This window comes from Erpetoichthys calabaricus, chromosome 14 (genome assembly GCF_900747795.2).
Source record: "Erpetoichthys calabaricus chromosome 14, fErpCal1.3, whole genome shotgun sequence".
In the NCBI taxonomy this organism is placed as follows: domain Eukaryota; kingdom Metazoa; phylum Chordata; class Cladistia; order Polypteriformes; family Polypteridae; genus Erpetoichthys; species Erpetoichthys calabaricus.
In genome coordinates, this window is record NC_041407.2 from 16,101,805 (window position 1) to 16,121,361 (window position 19,557).

Below are 19,557 nucleotides of genomic sequence, written 5' to 3' on the forward strand. Positions count from 1 at the left end.
ATTTCATCCATTTCTGCCACGATGGAACTGTGATAAGTGTTTATTGTCGGGACTGATTGTTGTGTTTAACATTTGCATCGCCGAAGGGGAGGGTTGTCTGATTTGTGTTGTTTATATTTGACTTTCCACTTAATAAATTATTCACTCATTTGTTTGAGTCGTGTCTCTTGTCTGTAAGTGTGTGTGGGTCGGGCCAAGGCTGGGTGCATTCCTGGAATCCCCACCAAAAAAAATCACCATCCCATTGATGGCGTGAATCCGGGCGGCACCGGACCACTACAAAGTTGCCCCCTTAGCAAACCACTTGACTGGCCTTTCCTCCATTTATAGAAATACAGAGCTGTTGTACTGTGCATAAAGTGCTTAGGGGTAGTATTGGCTGTGGAAAGGCGCTATATAAAATATTTATTATGGAAACAGTTGTTCTCTGCCATTATGACGTGTGGGTGAATAAATGTAAATGTAATCACGTTTATGGTTTCACCTAAAGCCTTCATTTTATAGAAATGCATTGCTGTCTACAGTCTCCGAGAACTGCAGAGACGCTCAAAGCTCATGGCAGACATCCACAGCCTTTGATGTAAATGTGGACAGGCTGGTCTCAAGTGGACTCTCGGCCCCCATTAGGTCTACAAGAGGAAAGTGAGCCACCAGCCTGCTGTGGGTCTCTGCTTAAGCGGCGGTGAATCGGTGGCAGGACGGCCACGCAGGTCAGCAGCACTTCCCGCACGGTGTTTCGGAAACGTTGGCTCACAAAACAATACAGGAAAAAGTTGACCGCCGTGTTGAGCATTGCCAGCATGTTGGCGAGGTCATAGGCCAGGTGGACACGCCAGTTGCGGTTCACGGAGGAGACATACAGGTGGTAGATCATCACAAAGGTTCTTGGTGCCCAGAGGACTGAGAAGACAGTGGTTATAGCCAGCAGCATGGCAGTGGTTTTGCTGGAACATCTTGGCACAGGCTGTTGGCACCACTCTAGGCTTTGCTTACGGTAGTGAAACTTGAGCCTGTAAATGATGAGCGAGTTGAGCACCAGGAAGATGGTACAGGGCAGGAAATAGATAATGGAACAGTGAGTCCAAATCAGGGCTTTGTCCAGTGCGGTCGGCTGGTGGCTCACCCTCCACACGTCAGACCACCAATAGAAAGGGATCCCAGACGCCACGGCCAAAACAAACATGGCAACTATGATCTTCCTGGCCCGCTCCGGGTAGCTGATCTGCCTGTGAAGAAGGGGGTGGCACAGAGCCACGTAGCGGTCCACTGTGAGCGGGACGGCAGCCCAGATGGAGGCGTGGTTGGCAGCAAACTCCAGGATACTGACAGACCTCAGCAGCGCCACCGGGACATCCCTGTGGAAGATGGCAGTCTCCAGCAAGAACCCAACAAAAACGATGAAGAGCTGCGTCAGGATGTCGGATGACGTCAGGGCCAGCAGGTAGAAATATAAAGACTTCTGAGTGCGGGCTGCCAAACGTGACAGGGCCATGGCCGTCAGGACGTTGACTGGAGGGAGAAACAGAGAGAGAGAGAGACAGAATGATGAACAGGACACGTCTCACGTCGCTGCGGTTGTCCTCCTTGACAGGTGGCTACAACCTCACCAGTTTCACTTTGAAGGAGATAGTTCACCTGCCATTCCTTAAAAATGGAACATTGGACTTTACTGTGCAAAACATTATAAACTAGTATATTGGGAATAAGAATATATAACTATATATAACTCTACGAGAAAATAAATGATTTCAAAGCAAATTTAAAGGCGGGTCACGTGCTAAAAAATGATAACACCAAATATATTTAGATTGCTTTCCGAGAGCGTTTCATATACACGAGCCTGCTGTTCTCAGAAGTGAACACTAGGTGTCAGCACACTGACACAGTCAGCGATTTCTCCCTCCTTCATAATAAAGCTGCCCACCTTGTGGGCTGATCTCAAAGTGCCCGGTTTATGTTGTCCTTGAAGCAACAGGACAGTTGTTGCTCTAGGAAGGTCATTTCTCTTCAACCAATCAGCTTTCAGCTCAGTCTCTGACATCATAAGATGAAACGTTAATGAAAATGTAGGTCAAATGTCAAGAAGGGTCTAGCTGCAGACCTCTGGAGCGCTGCGATTAAGGAGTTCTTCTGAACAGCTTTGACGAGGGTAAACCCAAAAGTAAGGGCAGTTTGAAAATTACACGGTAACCCGGAGAATCTGAAGGAGTTGCAACAGTGGCGTAGCTGAAGGCCCCTGTGCAGCGTCCCTCCTGTCTGGCATAACTGTTAGTAATTTATTCATAACTAGATCCTAGGGGCCGGCTGGGCAGTGGCGTGCAGGACCGTGTCACTATCAGATCACACACCAGCTCTCTAAATGAAATTTGTAATAACTTTTTAAAATCGCTTTATTACAGCCGCTGTAAGTTAGCCCAAATAAAGTAAATTGTGGGAATGGAATGTGAGAGGTGTGGGTAGTACATAAGTATTTATGAAATGTGGAAACGTTTACTTTTCCAAGACAACTTTGTGAAGGAAGATCATTAAAATGTAAAGTAAGCCAGAAAGTAGAAACTGTTCTGTGCTATAAAATGAACCAATTTCAACTTGTAACAAATTAAAACGAAAACACCGGCTGACAGGATATTATTACAAAATGGACCTGTTTTGGAAAATGGAGATCATAAAGTGTTCACTCTCACAAATCCTAGTGACACTAATGCACAGCAAGCCATACTGAGGTACACAATAAAACAGATTACAGATCTGTTAAACCATTAAAGCTTACAAAAATGGAACTGACTGACAAGTCACAAATCATATCTCTCTGTTATAAAAGAAAATCTTGAGACGAGACAAGACTATTTGCCAAGAGATTTTTTCAAGTCCCGCCTTCCTCTCAACCATTTACGGTTCACGGCCCACACCAGCGGTCCTCTCACCTCTCATTCGTGTGAATGCTTTTGACAGACACGGTTCCTGCGATCTCAGCTCTTATAAAGTTTTACGTTTTCCTCACTTTAAATTCTCAATAAAAGAAGACTTATTACGTCCAAATCTTATTGAAGAACTTCATCCCGAAGGGTTATCAACAGAAGAAATGAGTACATGGGCAATCCTAGCACCGAGAAATGATGAAGTCAAACAAATACACTCGAAAATTGTCGATCGGCTACACAGCAAATTAGTTAAATGCGTATCAATAGACTACGCTGAAACAGTTGGTGGTGATGGTGCGGAAGATGAAAACATCAACTTACAATATCTAGAAGAATATCTACAACCGTTAATACCGTCTGGTCTTCCACCGGCCATAGAAGAATATCTACAACCGTTAATACCATCTGGTCTTCCACCGGCCAAATTACTGTTGAAAGAAGGATGTAACGTAATGTTAATGTGTAATTTATATGTGAGTGATGGGCTATGCAACAGGACAAGATTAATTGCTTTCAAAATTGGTCGAACAATTCTGACATGTAAAATTTTAACAGGCGCCAAGAACGGTAATGCAGTACATCTTCTGGGGATAACATTAGACACCAAAGGAGAACTTGATATGCCATTCGTATTAAAACATTTACAGTTTCCCGTTAGAACAGCTGTTGCAATGACAACTAACAAATCACAGGGACAAACATTCGAAAAAGTCGGTTTATTTATTAGAGAGAAAGAAACGATATTCACTCACGGGCAGTTATACGTTGCATTGTCACGATGAAAGTCTGAACACGGAATCAAAATTCAATGTGATATTGACGAAAAGTTAATTCAAAAAATTGTTTTTACTGAAGTTTTGCAGTAAAAATGTACGTTTAAAAAGTATTTATGTGTTAATTTCAAAATCAAACAGAAGGAAAAAGTATAACACAATATAACGAATACCTCTAACGCAACATGAAACATAATTTTCTTTCAATTATGTTTTACTATGTTTTACTATGGTTACTTAGATAGATAGATAGATAGATAGATAGATAGATAGATAGATAGATAGATAGATAGATAGATAGATAGATAGATAGATAGATAGATACTTTATTAATCCCAAGGGGAAATTCCCATACTCCAGCAGCAGCATACTGATAAAGAACAATATTAAATTAAAGAGTGATAACAATGCAGGTATACAGACAGACAATAACTTTGTATAATGTTAACGTTTACCCCCCCGGGTGGAATTGAAGAGTCGCATAGTGTGGGGGAGGAACGATCTCCTCAGTCTGTCAGTGGAGCAGGACGGTGACAGCAGTCTGTCGCTGAAGCTGCTCCTCTGTTTGGAGATGATCCTGTTTAGTGGATGCAGTGGATTCTCCATGATTGACAGGAGTCTGCTCAGCGCCCTTCGCTCTGCCACAGATGTCAAACTGTCCAGCTCCGTGCCTACAATAGAGCCTGCCTTCCTCACCAGTTTGTCCAGGCGTGAGGCGTCCCCTTTATGCTGCCTCCCCAGCACACCACTGCGTAGAAGAGGGCGCTCGCCACAACCGTCTGATAGAACATCTGCAGCATCTTATTGCAGATGTTGAAGGACACCAGCCTTCTAAGGAAGTATAGTCGGCTCTGTCCTGTCTTACACAGAGCATTAATTACTCACTGCAATGTAAAATAGTTAGGTCTATTATGCATATGTAACAATTCTAATGAAAATAGCATCTGCTTCTCCATATGCCAGTGACAGAACAACGAAGTGGCTAGTGCATAGTGCCCGCCCGGGGGTTGGTGAGCAAAGCAAGCATGGGGCAGAGCCCCCTAGTTACTTCTAATATCACTAGTACCTTAAAATACTTGCTGGCGTGCCTTCTGTTGCGCAAAAGTCTCAGAGATGTTTGACACATCAAGTTGTCTGGCACGCTTGTTTTCGATTGCCAAGCCACTAAGTCTGTCTTGCAACATGGTGCTTCTGAAGTCACGTTTGATGGGTTTTAACTTGGAGGACAATCGTTCATTCGCAGCCACAGTCATTGGCGTAGTCAGCACTAACATGCAAGCTGTGCAAATGTCACTGAAAGTAGACGACAGTGCATAGTGATCTGTCAGCAACAGTTCAGCTACTTCGAAAACAGTCGACTTGGTTGACAGGATGGATTGAAAATCACATACAGAATGACAACAATTGGGCGCAAAACTCCGGTGAAATGTCGGTGCTATAGCCTTCAATGAGAAGATCAGCAGCAGCACAGAATTCGTCATCAGCCATCGCGGTCAGAGTTGGAGGTAACAAGACATTGAATGTTGAAGCCACTACATTGAGATTGTGAAACCGCTGTTTTAGTTAAGTTATTAAATTTAAAATATATATATATATATACAGCCCTGGGGCAGCATGGTGGCTCAGTGGTAGCGCCGCTGCCTCGCATTTAGGAGACCCCGGTGCTCCCTGCGTGGAGTTTGCATGTTCATCCCATGTCTACGTGGGTTTCCTCCCACAGTCCAAGACATGCAGGTTAGGTGCATTGGCGATTCTAAATTGTCCCGTGTGTGTGCTTGGTGTGTGTGGGTGTGCGTGCCCTGCGGTGGGCTGGCGCCCTGCCCGGTGTTTGTTTCCTGCCTTGCACCCTGTGTTGTCTAGGATTGGCTCCAGCAGACCCCCTTGACCCTGTAGTTAGGATATAGCGGGTAGGATAATGGATGGATGGAAGGAATAATTTAAAATGTGGAATTATTAAAATAAAAAAAATTTCATCAAATTTAATGAAAACTGAAGAAATGTTTGAATTTTACGTATATTTTATCACATGGATTTTCATTTTAAATGTGTCACATGTGTGACTGTATATTTTTAGGATAAAAAACTATTAGTGAGGACCCAGTCTGATCCAGATTTGAGCATTTCTGCCAAAATTAAAATTTAGTGTTGTTGGGTGGATGTCAGTATAATCAAAAATCTGAAAATGTGCGTAAAAACTTTAGGGTGGGGGGGGGGCACAAAAACTAATATGAAAAAATGGGGCACACAAGGTTGAGAAACACTGCTCTAAGAGATTCCGCGGGGCTATCTGGGTTGATTCTTCATTTATTTCCGTGCAGCCAGTACGTTTTTGTAACGTGGACTTTTCCAGTTTAGTTGCTAATTTTGGGAAGACCACTCTGCAGGCATCTCCCCATATTCCTCATACCTGGGACCCCCACACACAGCAAGGCACTGTAGTAGATGACAGGGATGAATCCCAGGACGCAGGTGGACTTCTCGACTTGCTCTGAATCTTCTTGGCTCCATCGTGGTGGGGAGTGCTCTGTGATGTTGAGCAAGGAAATCATCCCAATCTCACGTGCGCTGCATGGGAGATAAAAAGGGAAAGGAAGATTAGAGAAACGAAATGGGGCAGGATGGCAAGGATGGAAGTAAGATGAAGTACAAATGAGATGAGGCGACTGTGGCCCAAAAGATGATGTTCTGCCCACTTTGGTTCAATGCTGCTTTAGACCCTGAATGTGAATGTGAGAGGGGCGGAGCTGTCAACTGATCACCACCTGGTGGTGAGTTGGCTTCGATGGTGGGGGAGGATGCCGGTCAGGCGTGGTAGGCCCAAACGTGTTGTGAGGGTCTGCTGGGAACGTCTGGCAGAGCCCCCTGTCAGAAGTAGCTTCAACTCCCACCTCCGGCAGAACTTCGACCACATCCCGAGGGAGGTGGGGGACATTGAGTCCGAATGGGACATGTTCCGTGCCTCTATTGTTGAGGCAGCTGACCGGAGCTGTGGCCGTAAGGTGGTCGGTGCCTGTCGTGGCGGCAATCCCCGAACCCGCTGGTGGACACCGGCGGTGAAGGATGCCGTCAAGCTGAAGAAGGAGTCCTACGGGACCCTTTTGTCCTGTGGGACCCCGGAGGCAGCTGATAGGTACCGGCAGGCCAAGCGGAATGCGGCTTTGGTGGTTGCTGAGGCAAAAACTCGGGCGTGGGAGGAGTTTGGGGAGGCCATGGAGAATGACTTTCGGACGGCTTCGAGGAGATTCTGGTCCACCATCCGGCGTCTCAGGAAGGGGAAGCAGTGCAGTGTCAACACTGTATATGGTGGGGATGGTGCGCTGCTGACCTCGACTCGGGACGTTGTGGGTCGGTGGGGGGAATACTTCGAAGACCTCCTCAATCCCATTAACATGCCTTCCAATGAGGAAGCAGAGCCTGGGGACTCAGAGGTGGGCTCCCCCATCTCTGGGACTGAGGTCACCGAGGTGGTCAAAAAACTCCTTGGTGGCAGGGCCCCGGGGGTGGATGAGATACGCCCGGAGTTCCTCAAGACTCTGGATGTTGTAGGACTGTCATGGCTGACACGCCTCTGCAACATCGCATGGACATCAGGGACAGTGCCTCTGGATTGGCAGACCGGGGTGGTGGTCCCCCTCTTTAAGAAGGGGGATCGGAGGGTGTGTTCCAACTACAGAGGGATCACACTCCTCAGCCTCCCTGGAAAAGTCTATTCAGGGGTCCTGGAGAGGAGGGTCCGTCGGATAGTCGAGCCTCGGATTCAGGAGGAACAGTGTGGTTTACGTCCTGGTCGCGGAACAGTGGACCAGCTCTATACCCTTAGCAGGGTCCTGCAGGGTGCATGGGAGTTTGCCCAACCAGTCTACATGTGTTTTGTGGACTTAGAAAAGGCATTCGACCGTGTCCCTCGGGGAATCCTGTGGGGGGTACTCCGAGAGTATGGGGTACCGGCCCCCCTGATAAGGGCTGTTCAGTCCCTGTACGATCGGTGCCAGAGCTTGGTCCGCATTGCCGGCAGTAAGTCGAACCCATTTCCAGTGAGAGTTGGACTCCGCCAGGGCTGCCCTTTGTCACCGATTCTGTTCATAACTTTTATGGACAGAATTTCTAGGCGCAGCCAGGGTGTTGAGGGGGTCCGGTTTGGTGGGCTCAGGATTGAGTCACTGCTTTTTGCAGATGATGTTGTCCTGTTTGCTTCATCAGGCCGTGATCTTCAGCTCTCTCTGGATCGGTTCGCAGCCGAGTGTGAAGCGGCTGGGATGAGAATCAGCACCTCCAAATCCGAGACCATGGTCCTCAGCCGGAAAAGGGTGGAGTGCCCTCTCAGGGTTGGTAGCGAGATCCTGCCCCAAGTGGAGGAGTTCAAGTATCTCGGGGTCTTGTTCACGAGTGAGGGAAGAATGGAGCGTGAGATCGACAGGCGGATCGGTGCGGCATCCGCAGTAATGCGGGCGTTGCATCGGTCTGTCGTGGTGAAAAAGGAGCTGAGCCGCAAGGCGAAGCTCTCAATTTACCAGTCGATCTATGTTCCTACCCTCACCTTTGGTCATGAGCTATGGGTAGTGACCGAAAGAACGAGATCGCGAATACAAGCGGCTGAAATGAGTTTCCTCCGCAGGGTGTCTGGGCTTTCCCTTAAAGATAGGGTGAGAAGCTCAGTCATCCGGGAGGGGCTCAGAGTAGAGCCGCTGCTCCTCCGCATCGAGAGGAGTCAGATGAGGTGGCTCGGGCATCTGATCAGGATGCCTCCTGGACGCCTCCCTGGTGAGGTGTTCCGGGCACGTCCAACCGGGAGGAGGCCCCGGGGAAGACCCAGGACACGCTGGAGGGACTATGTCTCTCGACTGGCCTGGGAACGCCTTGGGATTCTCCCGGAAGAGCTAGAAGAAGTGGCCGGGGAGAGGGAAGTCTGGGCATCTCTGCTCAAGCTGCTGCCCCCGCGACCCGACCTCGGATAAGCGGGAGACAATGGATGGATGGATGGATGTGAACGGATCCACTTCATTGGCGCCCTTTATCTAATGGTGTTTTAAACAATAGATGGGCTTGTGGTGTTTGACATACTTCTAAAATGCCTTATAATATGGAGGTCTGGCTGTGCTTCCTATGGTGGCATTGCCAGGTCTGTCCAGTGCCAGGTGACACATCCCATAGGATGCTTTAATCCTCACCGGCCGGCAGTCAAGCTTCATGGCCAACTAGAAAAACAGAAGTAGGTGGGCTTCAAAATGGTGAAACCACTTGGGTAAATGATGGCATACCTCGGAAGAAGGTGATTCCACCCAGCTGTGGCTTCTGACTTCTCAAGGTTGGCATATGAAAATGAGGATCAGTAATCCTAGATTGATGTTCGTAATTCTAGATTTCAAGATGGTGGCACGTGGCCACCTCATGGATTCTGTATCCTGGGTTTGATCAGTGGAGTTTGCATGTTCTCCCCTTGACAGCTAATAAGAAACTATGAATGGGGTCTTTCCACCTTTTTAGCTCACGCAGTACCTCAGCTCTTTCTCATTTACTCCTATGTAGCAGGAGTAACCATTTTATTATTTATTTGTAGCCCCAGTGTTGTCAGAGACACTGAGATGGATTTCCACTCTCATACGTGACTTCCAGTCGTACACCACACACCGTGGTTACTGCGAAGTGTCACACAGCTTTCAAATTTCCTCTTCTCTGGATTTTGTGGAATTACCAGAATGAAGGGACTCAAGTTTGATTTTGTGGCCTTCATGTGACACAAATCAGATGTTTCCAGGACTGTGTGGACACAGAAACCCGATTCTTTCAAATCCGGTTTTAAATCTCTTTCCTATGTGCTCCAAGATCGGATGTGACATGAATGACAGCAGCCAGATAACAGTTTGTGTAGTTTGTTTTGCCTGTACGCATGAACTGAGTGCTGCCGTCATCAGCCAGCCCTGGCACTGCGGCAAAACAGCAATGGAGGAGCTGTGCCAACACTTCATGGTCCACCATTGCTGGCTCCTTCCTCGTACCCACACATCCTGGTGCAGCAGTGCCAGCCATAGCTGCGAACACAACAAACGCTACCCATCTGGCTTTATTTGACATTTTTGACCATATCATGTACAGCTGACAAACTCATTGCCGTCCTTTAGAGCAAAATTCGATGCACCCACCAGCTACTAGCGCCTCCATTTTGTCAATTTTAATACCACAAGTCGTCTGACAAATGTGACATCTTTTCTTGTTGGTGACTCAGATGTATCAATGTGCGCTTTCATGCCGTTTCAGAGGACAGATGGGTTCACATTACAGTTAGAAATGCAGGCCACTTGTACTCATGAATGTGAACCGTCAAGGTTGGCAAATCTGATCTGAGCTAAAACTGATCTGAACGTAGACTTTGCCATCTGCCTCTTAACTTCAGTTACCAGCCGGATGGTGCTCACCTCCACAATACGACTGACTGTATGTCTTTTAAAGAGACGATGAGCACCACCACTGCTCTCTTTACTCAGCAACCAACTAATACAGCTGGCATTCCCCAAAAACACAGCACAAGGCAGATGAACCAGGGGTGACGTTTGTGTCTTCTGACAGACCCCGTAATTTAATGGTTGTGACAAAGCAGATCTCCTACCTGTTTTTAACTCCTAGGCTCGTCTCCCTTCTTTTTTCAGATTCATTATATGCCTTCGTATTCTTGTGGTGAATTGGAACAGAGAGATTTTTGTGATTTTGTTGTAGTGTAGGTTTAGGTTTTGGTGACTACTTTTGCACAGCCATGATGACTGATTAAATATGGAGCTTAGCATGGGAAAGGCACTATATAAATTAAATGTATTATTCTTATTATATATGTACAGTCATATGAAAAAATGTGTGAACCCCTCTCAGCCTGCATAATAATTGACTCTCCTTTCAACAACAAAGATAACAGTGGTATGTCTTTCATTTCCTACGAACATCTGAGTACTGCGGTGTTTTCCGAACAAAGATTTTTAGTGACGCAGTATTTAGTTGTATGAAATTAAATCAAATGTGAAAAACTGGCTGTGCACAAATGTGGGTCCCCTTGTCATTGTGCTGATTTGAATGCCTGTCACTGCTCAATGCTGATTACTTGTAACACCAAATTGGTTGGATGAGCTCATAAAGCCTTGAACTTCATAGACAGGAGTGTCCCATCATGAGATATAAAGGTATTTAAGGGGGTCAATTGCAAGTTGTGCTTCCCTTTGACTCTCCTCTGAAGAGTGACAGCATGGGATCCTCAAAGCAACTCTCAAAATATGTGAAAACAAAGATTGTTGAGTCTCCTGGTTTAGGGGAAGGCTACACAAAGCGATCTCAGAGGTTTAAACTGTCAGTTTCAACTGTGAGGAATGGAATCAGGAAATGGAACGCCACAGGCACAGTTGCTGTTAAACCCAGCAGGTCTGGCAGGCCAAGAAAAATACAGGAGCGGCATATGAGCAGGATTCTGAGAATGGTTACAGACAACCCACAGATCACCTCCAAAGACCTGCAAGAACATCTTTCTGCAGATGGTGTATCAGTACATCGTTCTACAATTCAGCACAATTTGCACAAAGAACATCTGTATGGCAGGGTGAGGAGAAAGAAGCCCTTTCTGCACTCACACCACAAACAATCGCTTGTTGTATGCCAATGCTCATTTAGACAAGCCAGATTCATATTGGAACAAAGTGCTTTGGACTGATGAAACAAAAATGGAGTTATTTGGTCAGAACAAAAAGCCCTTTGCATGGCGGAGAAGAACACCGCATTCCAAGAAAAACACCAGCTACCTACTGTCAAATTTGGTGGAGGTTCCATCATGCTGTGGGGCTGTGTGGCTAGTTCAGGGACAGGGTCCCTTGTTAAAGTCGAGGGTCGGATGAATTCAACTCAGTATCAACAAATTCCTCAGGATAATGTTCAAGCATCAGTCACAAAGTTGAAGTTATGCAGGGGTTGGATATTCCAACAAGACAATGACCCAAAACACAGTTCGAAATCTACAAAGGCATTCATGCAGAAGGAGAAGTACAATGTTCTGGAATGGCCGTCACAGTCCCCTGACTTGAATATCATTGAAAATCTATGGGATGATTTGAAGCAGGCTGTCCATCAAATTGAACTGACCTGGAGAGATTTTGTATGAAGAATGGTCAAAAAGACCTCCATCCAGAATCAGACACTCATCAAACGCTATAGGAGGACAGCGTCTAGAGGCTGTTAGATTTACAAAGGAGGCTCAACTAAGTATTGATGTCATATCTCTGTTGGGATGCCCAAATGTATGCACCTGTCTAATTTTGTTATGATGCATATTACATATTTTCTGTTAATCTAATAAACTTAATGTCACTGCTAAAATACTACTGTTTCCATAAGGCATGTCATCTATTAAAAGGATGTTGCTGCTTTGAAAGCTCAGCCAATGAGAAACAAAAATCCAAAGAATTAAGAGGGGGTCCCAAACTTTTCCATATGACTGTATATATGTATCTCACCCGTGTGTTGAAGGACCTCCTCACAGGCTCAGTCAAGGTATGTAATAACCCACCAAGAGGGAGCACTGCTGCTAACCCTGTCATCTTCTTCTTTCTCCACAGTGCCGAGAAGCCGCCCAGTGAGAACAACTGACCATGCCCCTTTCTGGTCCAGCCGCCATAAAATCCCAGACATCCCGGATGGAGGCATCATTTACTGGCTGGATGGACCTGCCGGATGGAGTTTTGCTAGCAAACACCACTTGGCTATTGTAAGGGATGGCCGGCAGCTTTACCTATCTGGGATGCCCATGAGATGCAAGGACTCGGGGATAAAGCGTGTACAGGGCATTATCTCCCCCGGAGCGTTTAGATGGCAGCCCCCCTGTGTTGCAGTGGTGCCTTGGATTCCCACATGGGACATGGAGTTCTTCAAATTGGCCTGGGGATGCCAGGGGGTGCTGCAGGGACTGGGGATGCCCTATTTCATGGGGTTTCCATCTCACCTGGAAATGCTTTCAGACTGGAAGTACTACCGGGTGGATGACGAAAGGAACTGACTGCCTCCAGCGTGCCAGGAGGAAACCTTTGCAGTCCAGAAAGAACCTCAGGGCAAGACTGAAGTTTGCCCACAAACATGTGGGCAAAGAGCAGGACTTGTGGAACGATGTGCTCTGGACAGGCAAAGACCGAGTTATATGGTGAAAATCAAAGACAGAATTTGACCAGAAGAATCTGATATCAACTGTAAATCCTGGTGAGGTTTGTGGCCATATCAAGGGCTGGGCTGCTCACCATCATAAAATCCACTATGACTTCTTCAGTGTGCCAGAGGGGGCTCGAAGATAATGCAAAATGTCTGTTAGAGGACTGAAGCTCAACTGAAAGTGAACCTTGCAACGTGACAGTGACCCTAAACATGCCAATTAATAAACCATGGGATGGCTGAAAAGAAAGAAATGGAGGGTTCTGGAATGCCCTGATCTGAATCCCAATGAGATTCTGTGGGGGGGGGATTTGAAATGGGCTGTGCATACAAGACATCCCTCAAACATCACAGAGGAGAGAGAAAGAGAGGGAGCATGGGAATGATTACAGCGCGCTGCCACAGCCACCCGCATTGAGAGCCGAGCACAGCCGTGTAACAGGTGACACCTCAGCTCCACGCTGATCAGTGTGAGGTTTTCTTACGGTGGTGGGAGTGCCAATCCTGCCACCAACCCCCACGTTGTCCATGCAAGTTAGAAGACCACCTTGCAGGGCTGGAAGCAGATTAACGTCATCCCCAGGACGAAGCAATTGCAGGTTAAGGGCCTTGCTCAAGGTCCCAACGGAGTAGAGTCACTTCTGACGTTTATGGGATTCAAACCTTTTGATTACTGTCGCACATCCCTAGCCTCAGAGTCACCATTCCGCCCAAATAATCTCACAGCTGAAGGAATTCTACATGGAGGAGTGGGAAGAACTTTCTCCCAGTTGATATCAGAGACTGCTAGACAGTTACGGAAAACATCTACTTGAGGGGGGCAATACCAGCTAGAAGAGCCAAAGGTGGACTTACTTTCTCCTGGGACGAACAGAGCCTATCTGTTCAGATCTTTAAATTAGGATCAAATCTTGATATGTCAAGAGGGGGGGCTCCCACCTTGGCTTGGCCGTTGCAAACATGACTCTACAAGTCATAAATAAAATGTGAAGGACCGGCGCCCCATCCAGGGTAGGTTCATTCTGAGGTATCTTCTGGTGCCCTACAAAGCTAAACTGACACTAGCGGGGGGCTCAAGTAATGGATGTATGGACTGGCATCCCATTTAGGGTTGTTTCCTGCTTCCCATCCATTGCCGTTAAGTCTTTAATGGATTAGAAGGAACGAAAACAGACGGATGGATTGACGGATAAAAATTCATAGCCATATGGTGATCATCACTGTTGAGTTAACGGCTAGATTGAGCACTTCAAAGCACAAAAACACGTCCATCAGGGAAAGTAAGACGACCTGAAAATAAACACAGGAGGATGCGAACAGCTTCTCTCTTCCAGTGAAGTCCTTCTGAAGCCCACTTGACTTGCAGTCTGGCACTGCACTGAGTGCAATAAAACCTCATAAAACCCTTCTGCCTGATTCATAACCTACAGTCGATTTACTCCTGTTTATGACGAGAGGCCTGCAATTCCAGAGCAACTACACATTAAAGACACTCTTTGAATTAGTTTAGGCTTCAGATGAGAAGAATATGAGTAATTTCTTCCTGATTTAGATGAATGCAAAAATAGATTTGTATGAGGAGATACATTTCCCCAAACACAAACTCGAATATTAGACAGCAGTATGAGAGCAATAAAGCTGGAATCATGCGTTTGAGTGGCTGTAAAGTGACATCAGGCACGGGCGTTTGGAACAGATGACAAAAATAAGAAAATGTTTGTTTAATCTCCACTTTAAGACGTATGCAAAAAAAACCAACACAGGATAAGAGTGAAGGGTCCGACCAAGTTTGGGAAATCCCCAGTGACTGGACTAATGGGGCTACCATTGGGGACATAATGGAGCTTGGCGTTTCGGTGGTAGTGCTTGGAGGTGTAATTGTAACCGGTCTCCATCGCACGCGCCGTACTGTTGCATCCTGTCCTTTAGATTTGGTTAACTCTCAAAGCTTCTGCGTTGTGATATATATGCAATGTGCCATACAAAGGAGTAATGCAAACACCTTTTAGTTCTTGACGTTTTCACTTTTTTTTATTAATAATCTGAAATATAAAAACAGAGAACATAAAAAGTGACTATTCAAGCTCTGTGATTCCTCCTCTTCTCACAGTAACAATGAATACTGGGCTCAATCTAAATTGCAACGACATACATGCGTAGCTCAATATCCATCCATCCATCCATTATCCAATCTGCTATATCCTAACTACAGGGTCACGGGGGTCTGCTGGAGCCAATCCCAGCCAACACAGGGCACAAGGCAGGAAACAAACCCTGGGCAGGACACACACACACACACCAGGGACAATTTCGGATCGCCAATGCACCTAACCTGCATGTCTTTGGACGCAGACACGGGGAGAACAAAACTCCATGCAGGGAGGACCCGGGAAGCAAACCTGGGACCCCTAACTGCGCGGCAGCAGCGCTACCCACTGCGCCACCGTGCCGCCATAGCTCAATATACAAATAAAAAAATAACATACCTGGAATATTAAAACAGAGAACATAAAAAGTGACTATTCAAGCTCTGTGATTCCTCCTCCTCTCACAGTAACAATGAATACTGGGCTCAATCTAAATTGCAACGACATACATGCGTAGCTCAATATCCATCCATCCATCCATTATCCAACCTGCTATATCCTAAGTACAGGGTCACGGGGGTCTGCTGGAGCCAATCCCAGCCAACACAGGGCGCAAGGCAAGAAACAAACCCTGGGCAGGGCGCCAGCCCACCACAGGGCACACACACACACACACCAAGTACACACTAGGGACAATTTCGGATCGCCAATGCACCTAACCTGCATGTCTTTGGACGCAGACACGGGGAGAACATTCAAACTCCACGCAGGGAGGACCCGGGAAGCGAACCCAGGACCCCTAACTGCGTGGCAGCAGCGCTACCCACTGCGCCACCGTGCTGCCATGGCTCAATATACAAATAAAAAAATAACATACCTGGAATATTAAAACAGAACATAAAAACTGACTATTCAAGCTCTGTGATTCCTCCTATTGACAAAAGAAAACCACGTGGAAAGGCTTTTGAACTCTCACATTAACACATAACCAAAATGAATAGAAAAACATTCAAAATATACTGTATACAACAAAAATCATATTACAACTACTGCCACATACAAAAAAATGAACTCAAGCAATTTAAAATAATTTAATACATTTTACCATACAGAGAATAACAGCGTGCTTACCTCCTCTCACAGTAACACAACGAATACTGGGAGAGGCTCACACTGATGACGTAACATAACACAACAAACAGAGTAAGGAAATACTGTATAACAGGAAAACATACAACACAATGAATGTTATCAGGATTTGGTGAAGCTCCAAACAACTAAACTTTTAATTTTATACACCTGTTATGTAATGTCAGCAAGCTGACTGGGTCTGAGAGTGAAGCAGGGGAATAGACGAAAGCCAAAAAATAGCAGGAATCATCAAGGCCAAAACAAGAGACAAAAATCATGGTCAAAAAAACAAGAGCACACAGCTTCCAACATTTTAGACACGTTATAGAAACAAATTCCAGATCAGGCCCAACACCCACATTTGTAAATCAAACAGTCCAAAGGGATAATAATAATAATAATTCTTTGCATTTATATACAGTAGCGCTTTTCTCACTACTCAGATACTCAGCAATTGCAGGTTAAGGGCCAAACAGTGCAGAGTCCCTATTGGCATTTACGGGATTCGAACCAGCAACCTTCCAATTGGTAGTGCAGATCCCTAGCCTCAGAGCCACCACACCGCCATAGGATGAAGTAACTGTAGTGTCCAGAATTAAAGCTTTTAACAATGAAAATTCATTTCGTTGTCCATCAAGCTGATACATTTCGGGAATCTTGGGGAAGGAGGGAAACTGTCCAAGGGAGAATCCTAGACTAACCACAGCAAGGCCTGCCTGGGTACAGCATTCAGATGCGGACAAGATTCCTAACCTCGAGAGACTGGAATTGGAACCGGGTAAGGGACCAAGGATGACTAGCAGGCCAATTGGACCCCCAATCGAGAACAAAGACAGCTCTCTCTAATTTAGACACTGACATCATAACTCACATACATGGGGAGGTGATGCCAATACTGGAAGAGGGACCAAGGATAAACTTGAAGCCCACTCAGGCAGGTCATTCATTGGAGCCCAAACTGGGGGACAGCATCTCTCCTAGAAATAACACAACACAAACAGGGAAAAGGACGATGACGATTACAGCTGAAGTACACACGCCAAGGGCCATACAGCCAGATGTGTAGGGAAAGTAACCGAGTCTGGATCCTTTTAGCACCAACCCCAACACAAATACTAAACCTAACCTAACCTGACCTAACATCAGAATTAACAAAGAATTATGTCCCTAAACCTAAGACAACTATCCATAAAACAAACCCTAATCCTAAATAGACATTGCCAATCCCCTTATCAATCCTAAACTTAAGTACAAAAAAATAAAAAAATGTTTATAACTCACCACTTGATTAGATAGAATACAACTCAAAAAATAATAGAATAAGGAGAGAAAAGAGGTAGAAAGGGATGGGACAAAAAAACTTAAAACCCACTTCCCAGCTGGTTTACACATGAGGGGACCTCGGTGAACATAAACAGCCCAAAACAAATTGGTGTTGATGGCCTGTGTCTTCTGGGCACCCATAGGACTCAAAACAAGTAGATCATGTTGTAGCATTGTGGATGGAGCCCAGGGGAACCCTATCTTTTCCCCTAACCCTAAAACCTAACCCTACATTAATATGTAATAAACGTTGAGTTAATTAAATATACTTATTTGATAACTGACCTTGCTGCTTCTTAATTGGTAGTCTGACAGAACTTATGCAGCTGGTTTAATATCATTTGGTGGCTTTTGTATTCCAATTAAACAAGAAGTTGTTAACCAAAATTTTGTTGCAAATGAATGTGAAAGGGTGATTAGAAAAGGGTTTGAATCTGCAATTCGGAAGTGGAAGCGAAATCTAAGTGGACCTTTTAACCCATCGCGTCACACCACAACTTCAGAGGACACGCCTCAAACAACAGGAGCTCTGAAATAGAGGGGAGCATGAGAATCAAAATGGAGGATGAAATGGTCCAAACAACTTATGTAACCATCAAAATCAAGGAGAGTTGCCACAAATGGATGTCAGAATACAAACTCAGTGACTCAAGGAAAGGCTCAAACAAGTGCTTGATGACCAGAAAACAGTATTAAAAACTCAAAAATGGAACTACCAATTAGGTCAAACTTTGGAAAGTAACTAATGTCACAATGATATGGAGTCTTTAATACTCCTCTCAAATAACTGTAGCCCTATTAGCCACTATGCCTATATAATAGACCCCTTTCCCTCCAGGCAATGACCTAAACTGAACAACGTTAACACATAAATACAAAGAAACACATCATAATTTGGTTATGACTTCCCACATTCATTTTTGCTTTGTACCCTCCCCCACCCTAACCTATCATCTATGGGGGTGGAGCAAGAGCTTTAGATTCGTCAAAAATTTCAATCTCCGGTTTTCGAGGGTATTCCCCGATACCTGAAAACGTTGATATCTCAAAGATGGATGTGTGTCTGTCTGTGTGTCCACAGTTTCTTCAGGATGGTGTAGAGCTAAAATGGCCAGATGGAAAAATACCAAACTCGAAATGTAAACCTGTTATGAGATGACGATGTGCTGATTAGTTTTTGAGCCAAATCGTGCGAGAGAAAGAGGCACTGTAGGGGAACCCTCAAATACCGTCATTCTGCAATTAATTATAAATTCTTCTCGTCAATTGCTATCAGCATCAGAGCGGTAAATAATTACTGAAATGTTATAGAATAGTTTGGGTAATTTGGTTCCTAGGGCGCAAAGCCTACTGATGCTCACGTCTGTATTTTTGTCATTTATTTTATTATTAAGGACACTATTTAAATTGGTAATTATAAAACATGTTTTTGTTTTGTTTGGAATTTTCAATATGGGAGACACTACAATGCAGTACTTTTATGAAATGATGCAATAATTATTACAAAATAACACAATACTTTTGAGAAATAATACTATTATTTTGCAAAATGAATAATTGGCAGGAATAGGTTTCCTTATTATCTTTCAGTTTTTGTCTTCTTTGATAGCCCTTTATAATACAGGCAGAAGGTTTATGGTCATCCCTCCTCTTCTGGAGCTTTTGTTACATTTTTTAACATTTTGAGTTGTTTTACCTGCTTCCTATTTTTGGGGTCTGTTCTGGCTGAAGCCAGCAGGTAGTCTCTGGGGCCTGGCAGGACAGTGAAGATCCTGGCTTGCTTTTTGTGGAGCTTTTGGAGCCAGGCCTCATATCCATTTTTGCCTTTGTGGAAGACTTCACATCAAGATTTTCATGAAATAATGCAAATACTCACACTGCCTCCATCGGGCTATTTGCTAGTTGTCTTCCATTTCTAACCCAAGATCACTGTCTGTCTGCCTGGGTGTTGCTTTCTTCCAGATTTGAGCTCCTTAACATGCCCCATTTGCTGAACACAACAATCTTATCCTAACTCAACTTCAGTGATTACACATTCAAGAACACAGTGCCTGTAAGCTGCACACCATAAAATAAATGTAAAAAAAGATTAGTATTGATTGAACATACAACATGTCTGATTGGATTAATGCATCTCATTTAATTTATGGATTT

The 19,557-nt window shown here is 45.1% G+C and overlaps 1 protein-coding gene across 2 annotated transcripts in view; it reads right to left on the reverse strand.

Moving 5' to 3' along the window:
- Positions 1-233: 233 nt before the first annotated feature.
- gpr142 (G protein-coupled receptor 142) overlaps positions 234-19,557 on the reverse strand; it is a 32,119-nt gene continuing 12,795 nt past the window's right edge. Inside the window, exons 2-3 of one of the 2 annotated variants that reach the window (XM_051918974.1) lie at positions 6,102-6,259; positions 234-1,509 (exon numbers count right to left, since the gene is read on the reverse strand). In XM_051918974.1, coding sequence (XP_051774934.1) covers positions 602-1,509; positions 6,102-6,243 — 1,050 coding nt within the window. In that variant the 5' untranslated portion in view covers positions 6,244-6,259 and the 3' untranslated portion in view covers positions 234-601. Of the gene's footprint in view, positions 1,510-6,101; positions 6,382-19,557 lie in introns of those variants that run through there. The other variant, XM_028818506.2, reaches the window with a different exon arrangement.